Consider the following 7,996-nt stretch of genomic DNA (forward strand, 5'->3'; position numbering starts at 1 on the left):
CTGACTATGGACCAGCTCTGGTCCGGGTGACCCAGCAAAGTTCCTTGCGCTGCCGTGGGCTTCAACCACACCTGCTCCAATGAGGTCTAAACCCCAGCTTGGGGAAGGCACTCCACTTCCAAGTTCAACCCTCCCTGGGTGCTCTCCGTAGGATAGCTGTCACTGCTCTCTTTACATCTTTGTAGAGTCGCTTGCTTGCTTATGCTGATGACTTCCTATTAAACAGCGCCATTTACAACAGCACAGTAGAGTCTGAGGCTCTCCCTCCCCTGCCCTCCTTCCTCCCTCCCCTCCTCCCACAGAGCTCAGACCTGCACCACTGCGCCGCTGTCTGAGGGTTCTCGACACCTGCTCCCGCTCCCTCTCTTCTCTCTCCTTCACAGACATCAGCCCCTTAACTCTCCACGTTTAATTCCTTCTTGGCATTTGCTTCTCGGAGGTCTTCACACTTAGAATAAAACCCCATGGGGGCGCCTGGCTGGCTTCCCCCAGGCAAGTCAGTAGAGCACATGACTTGATCTCAGGGTCGTGAGTTCAAGCCCCATGGTGGGCACGGAGAAATAAATAAATAAATAAATAAATAAGAAAGACTAAAACCCCGTGAGTCCCCGTATAATCTGCTCTCTGCCCCAAGCCCAACCCTGTTCCCCAGCACACACCTTCCTGCTATTCTCTAAGTCATTCTGCTATAGCCCCTGTGGCCTCTGTGAGGTCCCCCACACGGACCAGAATCCCACCTTGGAGTCTTTGCCCTTGCTCTTATGTCTTTTTATTTTATTTTTTTTAAGATTTTATTTTGGGGGCGTTTGGGCGGCTCAGTTGGTTAAGCGTCCAGCTTCGGCTCAGGTCACGATCTCACAGTTCGTGGGTTCGAGCCCTGTGTCGGGCTCTGTGCTGACAGCTCACAGCCTGGAGCCTGCTTGGGATTCTGCGTCTCCCTCTCTCTCTGCCCCTCCCCCACTCTCTCTCTTTCTCTCTCTCTCTCTCTCTCTCTCAGAAATAAACAAACATTAAAAAAATTTTTTTCAAGATTTTAAGTGATCTCTACACCCAATGTGGGGCTCGAACTCACAACCCCGAGATCAAGAGTCGCACGCTCCACTGACTGAGCCAGTCAAGCGCTCCGCTTTTCTGCCTTTGATACAAGGTTTGTTCCCTCATGTCATTCAGACCTCTTCTCAGATGCCATCTCCTCTAAAAGGCCTCCACCTACCACCTCCAGTCTCCTTTTAACTCTGTCCCTTTACCCTACTCTGTTTTGTTTCTTCATTTCTGCGTAACATACTGTATGTTATACTTACACATTCATTTTTGTGTCTCCCAATGCTGCCACTATGCGGCCAGAGACTTCGTCTTATGCGCTGTTGGGCCCCCATGGCCTGGGTTAATACCTGGCACACAGTAGGTGCTCAATAAATATTTGTTAATTGACTGAATAAAGGAGTGTATTTGCCTTTGCTCAAGCCACTCCCTCCACCTGGAAAACCTTCCCTTCCCCTTCCTCCCTTTCCTAATGCCACATACCTGTTAAGACTAAGCCGTAGTCCCTACTCTTCCATGAAGCCCTCCCTGACTACCTGGGCTCTGGGCCCCCGGAAGGTGGCTTATTCCTGTCCTTCCCTCACTACACTGCTTGATTTTAGATGTAATGAAGGGTTTGTGGCAAGTAAAGAGGTGGAGATTGAAGGCAGAAGAGAACAGGCCAGCTTTATTGGGATTAAGAGGAGGAAAGGGCCGTCCACAGGCCCTGGGCCAGGGTGGAGCTGCAGGGACAGCAGCCAGGATGCCATGTCACTTCTTCCACTCCTTCTTCTCATAGTCCCACCGGGAGGCCAGCCCTTGCACGGGGTTGCCCTTCATGTCCAGAATGCGCTGGAGCTGCTGGGCCTTCCACTCATCCGTCAGGGTGACGGGCTTCTTAGGGAACACTGCGGGGAAGGCACGGGTGGGGACAAAGGCATTTTAGATGCCTCGAGGTGTGCATCAGGGAAGGTCTGGGGGCAGAGCTCCCTACACAGCTCATACCTTACTTCCTGGTCCATTTGTCCCTGAGGCTGACCCGGCCTGCCTGAGTCACTGGTACTTTCTACCCCAGTGTGTGGTAAAGAAGGAAAATATCTTTATGGGCACCTATTAGCCCCAAACACTGGGCTAGGATAAATTTTTTCCCAAAGGCTCTCTCATTTCATCCTCAAGCAAAGCGGGAATTCACATCACACTCTCGCAGAAGAAGAAAGAAGGTGAGGCCATCAGAGGTGAGGTCAGCTGGCACAGAGACTGCCAGCTCTTCCCCAACATCCCCTCCCTTCTTCCAGAGTAGTGCCTCTCCAACCCGAGTGGGCAGCAGAATCACTCTGGAGAGCTTGTTAAAACACAGATTGCTGGGCTCCACCCTCAAAGTGTCTGACTTGGTAGATCCAGACTGGGGCTGAGAATGTGCATTTCTAAAAGTTCCCAAGTGATGGTGTTGGTCCAGGGTCTCACACTCTGAGAATCACTCTTCAGTAGTAATAGACAGCTGGGCATGTGACGGCCTCGCTGAAAACTACATTTCCCAGCATCCCTTGTGGCTAGACCCAGTCATGTGATCGCTTCTAGCCAACGGGTGGTGAGCAGAAGTGGCCTGCGCAACTTCTGGACCTTAAAGAGGTCTCTCTTCTCTCTTCTTGGGTGGAATGTAGGCTTTAATGGCTGGAGCTGGGGCAGCCACCTTATCAAGAAGAAAGCTTCACGTTAAGGATGGCAGAGCAGTATGACAGAAGGAGCCTGACACTGCAGTCTCGATACTCCCCCAGGCCTTTTTTGTGAGAGAGGAACAAAACCTGTATCTTCTTTAAGCTCTTGTATGTTGGTGACTCTTTGTTATGGAAAAATCCATGGCTAATAACAGCAATCAGTAACATTACCATTCATGATTAGGTGCCAGACGCTGGCTTTGGCTCTCTCATTAAATCCTCACAAACCCTGTGATGTGGGCACTGTTATTTTCATTTTACAGACAAGGGAATTGAGGTCCAGAGAGGCAGAGCCCCTACATCCCAACCGAGGCAGCCGTGCTCTGCCCTTCACCCTACACCTCTTTGGGGGACTTTTCAAAACTCTTCAGACGAGTTGCCTTATAAGGGCTTGGCTGGTGGCTCTGACCACAAGGGCGTGGCCCCGGGCGGTAGCGAGGGGGGGGTTGTTGCCACTCACCATAGATCCGCTGCCACCAAATCATCAGAGCTGTGAATCCAAAAAAGAAGAAGACACAGCCCATCACTGTCTTCCACTCATTGGAGCGACGGTTCATCTCCGCGAAGGTCTCATGGAACTGGAGCCGGTACACTGGAGGCAGATGAGGGGTGAGGAGGTAGGGGTCTCGGGCTCATGGATTCCGAGGACCCTGGACCAAGTCTTGGCCTCAGGGATTCCCAGCCGCCCCCTCCCTGAAGCAGGTGTTGTCCATTCAGCAAATTCTTATTGAACATCGACCGTATGCAAAGCATGGCCAGAAGCAGGATCCAAATGTGAGTCCTTGGGGGGCCCCTCTGGTGGGCAGGACTTGGGATTGCACATCCCTCCGGTTTCCCGGGGTCAGGCCCCTGCTCTCCCACCCACCTGCCTCTCTGCTCCTTCCCCCCACACCACTCAGCGATGCCCACACTTTCCTGCTCCTACATCCCTCCCCATGCTATTCCCACTACCAGGCAGCACCCTCGTCCTTATCATTCAAGGCCAGCCAGAATGTGCCCTCCTCTGAAAGGCCCGCCAGGATTCCATGTCTCTCTCCTTCCGGTCCTCACAACCCCTTGGACACACCTCGCCCTAGCCGCAAAATTCATATTACAGTTATCTGGGTTTGTGTCAGTTCCCCCACTGGCCTGAGAGCACCCTGAGGGCAGGAACCATCTGGGTGATTCACTCCTGTATCCCCAGCATCACCTCGCATCTGACTGTGCACAAATAGTTGAATGAATAAGAGAATAGATGAACAAAGGGATAAACTTCACCCCTCAGGTATGAGTTCAGGCGTTCAGGGGTTTCTGGCTGTCTTGAGTGGGGGCCCTTCTTTTCAAAGTCACCCCCCCCAGCCCGCTCTCTCCAGCCAGCCCCCCCCTCCCCCCGATACCTACAGGCCACCTTCTCGTCATGGGTCAGCTGGGTCCAGCTGCCCTTCTCTTTCTCCTTCAGGGCCCGCTGCTCAGCGTTGAGCTCTGTGCAGAAGGGCTCATCGGGCATGGGGTAGGAGCGCTGGGCATGGTAGTTAGTGTAGGGGGGCATCTTCTCCTTGCTGTGGGCTGCAGGTACGACAGAAGAGCTACATTCAGGCTGCACCTGGGACATCCCAGCTCTAACCATAATATTAAAAAAGAGGGCTGCACCGGGGCGTCTGGGTGGCTCAGTTGGTTAAGCATCCCACTTCGGCTCAGGTCATGATCTCATGGCTCGCCAGTTCGAGCCCCACATCGGGCTTTCCGTGGTCGCCACGGAGCCCGCTTCGGCTCCTCTGTTTCCACCCCTGCCCCCTCTCTGCCCCTCCCCTGCTTGCTCTCCCTCTCTCTCAAAAATAAATAAACATTAAAAAAAAAAAAAAGAGGGCTGCATTTATTGAGCACTTACTGTGTGCTAGGAGCCACTCTAAGGCCTTCAGGTGAATTGACTCATTTACTCCGCGTCACTCTGAGCCAGGCGAGACTGTTATCTGTCTACTTTACAGACAGAGAAACTGAACAGCTAAGTGACTTGCTGTAACTCACAGAGCGAAAAGGAGCAAGGCAGCCCCTCTGGGTTCAAACTTTGTGCTCTCTGGGAAGAGGTGAGGTGAGGAGGGCATGGCAGGCAAAGGCAACGGTGGGACGAAGGCTGAGTGAGATGAGCCTGACGTGGCGGAGGTACACCTGCTCTGCAAACTGTAAAGCGCCAGCCGCGTGCCTTTGACCACCGGTCAAGGGCACGGCTTTGCAGTCAGCTGCGTTTGAACTCCAGTTCCACCCACCCCAGCTCCAGCGAGCCCCTTGACCTCACTGTGCTTCAGTGTCCTCATCTGGAAAGCGGGGACAGTAAGCTCCCGCCGCATGCTGTCGTGGGCAGCCTCAAGATAATATACTTGAAAGGGTTAGCGCGTGCCTAGCAGCAGACGCTCGGTCAATTCCACGGCTAGAGGGCCGTTTTACGACTGGCTTCCTTCCTAGAAGCTTTCCCTGGTGGCTGAGCGTCAAGGGCTCCGTGTGGGTGTCCAGGGTGTCCAGAGCAAGGCTGGGCACCAGGAGGGTCTCGATCAAGCTTCTGTTTATTGTCACCAGAGGTGCCCACATGGAGGGCATTGGTACCACCTTGCCAGGACAGTTCTGGAACTGCTTTGGGCTCTTTTAATACCTAGGCCTCCGGGCCTCAGTTTGTTCATCTGAAAAATGGAGATAACAGCCCAGCATCCACCTCACACGGTTGTTATGAAGACTGAGTGTTTTAGTCTGTGTGAAATGTTGATCACAGCTTGGGGCACATAGTAAGGGTTCAGTGAGCGTTATCTGTTATTCTCCGGAGGGTCAAGAAGGCCCTTCTGCTATGTGGCTGAAGTCTCTCCTGCTTTAGGCCTCTTTTTTCTGAATAGGGTCTGGAAAGGAGGTCCAAGGTCCCATCAGCACATTCCACCTCAGGACACAAAGGCCCTAGGAGCCCAAGGTGTGGGGGGGTCAGGCCCCGAGGAAGCTTGGGGTGGAAGGGGACCCTGTCAAATGTGAGCTCCAGATCCTGGAGCATCCAGGCCCAAGGGGTGGGATTGTGGAAAACAGTCTAGGGCAGACCCAGGGCAGCTGGCAAGCAGGAGCCCACCCCTAGCCTTGGAGTTGGACAGGGGTGGGGTGTGCGGGTCTTACCAGCGCTTCCCGGGCTGTGCATCTGCCGCATCCTGGGTCCTCCTTTCCTCAGCACCAAGCTCCAGACAGCTCTGAAGAACATCTGTGTGTGTGTGTGTGTGTGTGTGTGTGTGTGAGTCCTGCCCCACATTGCCCTCTGCCCCCACCCTCAGGGCCCAGATACAGAAACCCTTTTTCACAGGTGGTGGTGGGTCCGCCTGTGGATTTCAAGGTCACCCTCATGCCCCTGACCCTTCTACTTTTGTCTGCGATCCTGGTGGGGGGAGATGGGGGTCCTAGACACTTGGAGCCCCCCTCGGGAGACCTCAGTGAACCATCTGAGAAGTGGGAGGAAGCCTAACTCCCGGAGGCAGGGTCCCAGCGGTTTGGCGCTGTGGGCCAGGGTTCTGGTCCCAGCTCCAGCTCGGCCAGGCCAAGTTGGGAAACCTCCCTGGGCTGTTTGCTCTCCCTCCCTGAGGAAACTGGGTGGGAGTCCAGGTAGGGAGGGAGCAGGGCCTGGGGCTACCTCTCTTCCTCACAGGGCCATCTGCCAAGGTCTCTGCACAGACGGTCTGGCCCCCACCCCTTCCTCCCTAATTGGCTGCCTACGTGCTCACAAAGCCTGCTCTGCGCTGGATCTGGTGGGGAAGGGGACAGGCTGAGCCCAAGCCCCCACCCCCCAGGGAAGTCTCAGAGTCTGGCTCCCATGGGGGTGGGGAGGGGCTTTAGAGGAGGACAAGGACCAAAGTGGGTCAGAGGGAGGAAGAGGAGCACACGTTTTGGGGAGAGGAAGGGGGTATCTCACTTCTGGAAAGAAAAAGCACCCCCCCCCCCCCCCCCCCCCCCGCCGCTTCCCGCATCTGGGGAGAGAGAGGGGCACCCAATAGAGAGAAGGAGGGGGTGTACCATGTGTGGTGAGGGGGGCCCCCACATCTGGGAAGAAAGGGCTCCTGTCTGTAAGTGGGGAGCCCCACATTTGAAGAGAGGGAAGGAGTCATCTACATTTGGGGAAAGAGATGGCGCCCCACATTCGGAGAGAGGGTCATTCCCAAGGAGTCCTCAACTCTCAGCTGCCAGGACCCGCCCCCCCCCCAACCATCCCCCGCTCCTGACCCTACTCGATGGCAGGGACCACACGGATCCTCACCGGTGGCGAAAGCAGGGGTCCAAGCCGCCGCATCCCTCACCCGCCAGCCTTGGGCAGCCAGGCTCTCCCACCCACTCACTCACCTCCCTGCTCAGCGCAGCGAGCTAGGTCAGCCCAACAAGTAACGGAGAATGGGCGGCAGAGGGACGGCAGAGGGACCGGAGCGCGGGCGCCCGCCCCCAGGCCCGCCCTACAGCCTTTCCCAAGGCCAACCCCTGCGTGGGAACGTCCTGCCTCAGCGGGGCGTGGGAGCGCCCAGCCCGCGTCCCTGGAGACACCCGGGCCCCCCAGCCCGGGGAGGGGGGCCGCAGAGTGAGTCCCCGCCTCGATTTCCCCGCCCCCGGGGGTCCTGCCTCTGGAGACAGCTGACAGCGCCCAGGACCCAGCTGGCGGGGTGTCCTGGGCCGGCCCAGCCCTCTGACTCTGGTAGTCCCAGGAGCTGAATCACCCTCCCTCCGCACCTTTGCTCATTGCCTTCTTTGCACTTGGAATGCTCTCTTAGTGACTTTGCCCAGACCCAGTCTTGCCAACTTTCCAGCCCAGGCTCAATGCTTCCTGCTCCAGCAAGCCCACAAACATCTAGAATCTGGGAGCTGGTCTGTGGTGTACCTACCACCCTGCTCCCATGCCGCCAGATACCCTGTGGGGGTGAATAAAAGCCTCCCTCTGGTGTTCAAATCTTAGCTGTGTGGCCCTTAACAAGTGGCCTAACCTCTTAGGCCTCCTAGGACGAACCTCTGAGTTCCTGTCTTATGTTCTAGAAAAGGGAGCTAATGATAGTACCTACCTGACATGGCTGTTGTAAAGGTTAGATAAGTCAACAGAAAAGCATCAGGCACATTTACTCAAGAATTATTTATTAAGGGGGAGCCTGGGTGGCTCAGTTGATCAAGCGTCCAACTTTGGCTCAGGTCATGATCTCACGGGTTGTTGAGTTCTAGTTCCAGGTTGGGCTCTGCCCTGACAGCTCTGGGCCTGCTTCGGATTCTGTGTCTCCCTCTCTCTCTCTGCC

The 7,996-nt window shown here is 55.5% G+C and overlaps 1 protein-coding gene across 3 annotated transcripts; it reads right to left on the reverse strand.

Annotated features, from left to right (window-relative positions):
• Nucleotides 1-1,681: 1,681 nt before the first annotated feature.
• On the reverse strand, nucleotides 1,682-7,184 carry LOC115509646. Of its 3 annotated transcripts, none has more exons than XM_030308984.1 (5): nucleotides 7,068-7,184; nucleotides 5,859-5,940; nucleotides 4,116-4,280; nucleotides 3,196-3,327; nucleotides 1,682-1,928 (listed from the first exon to the last, which is right to left on the reverse strand). In XM_030308984.1, exons 2-5 carry the CDS (start codon nucleotides 5,938-5,940, stop codon nucleotides 1,792-1,794), a joined length of 516 nt encoding a protein of 171 aa, XP_030164844.1. In that variant the 5' UTR covers nucleotides 7,068-7,184; the 3' UTR covers nucleotides 1,682-1,791. The 3 variants fall into 3 exon arrangements, with proteins under 3 accessions (XP_030164844.1, XP_030164843.1, XP_030164845.1); XM_030308983.1 differs by lacking the exon at nucleotides 7,068-7,184 and adding an exon at nucleotides 6,985-7,043; XM_030308985.1 differs by lacking the exons at nucleotides 1,682-1,928; nucleotides 7,068-7,184 and adding exons at nucleotides 1,939-2,710; nucleotides 6,985-7,043.
• Nucleotides 7,185-7,996: the final 812 nt, after the last annotated feature.

This window comes from Lynx canadensis, chromosome A3 (genome assembly GCF_007474595.2).
Source record: "Lynx canadensis isolate LIC74 chromosome A3, mLynCan4.pri.v2, whole genome shotgun sequence".
In the NCBI taxonomy this organism is placed as follows: domain Eukaryota; kingdom Metazoa; phylum Chordata; class Mammalia; order Carnivora; family Felidae; genus Lynx; species Lynx canadensis.

Excerpts from the sequence above, each read along its gene's own strand:
- LOC115509646 (XM_030308983.1), bottom strand. The coding sequence starts at position 7,017 with ATGCGGCGGCTTGGACCCCTGCTTTCGCCACCG. Across the intron at positions 3,328-4,115 it reads CCATGACGAGAAGGTGGCCT|TGTACCGGCTCCAGTTCCAT; the intron begins GTAGGTATCGGG and ends ATCTGCCTCCAG. Across the intron at positions 1,929-3,195 it reads TTGGTGGCAGCGGATCTATG|TGTTCCCTAAGAAGCCCGTC; the intron begins GTGAGTGGCAAC and ends CCTTCCCCGCAG.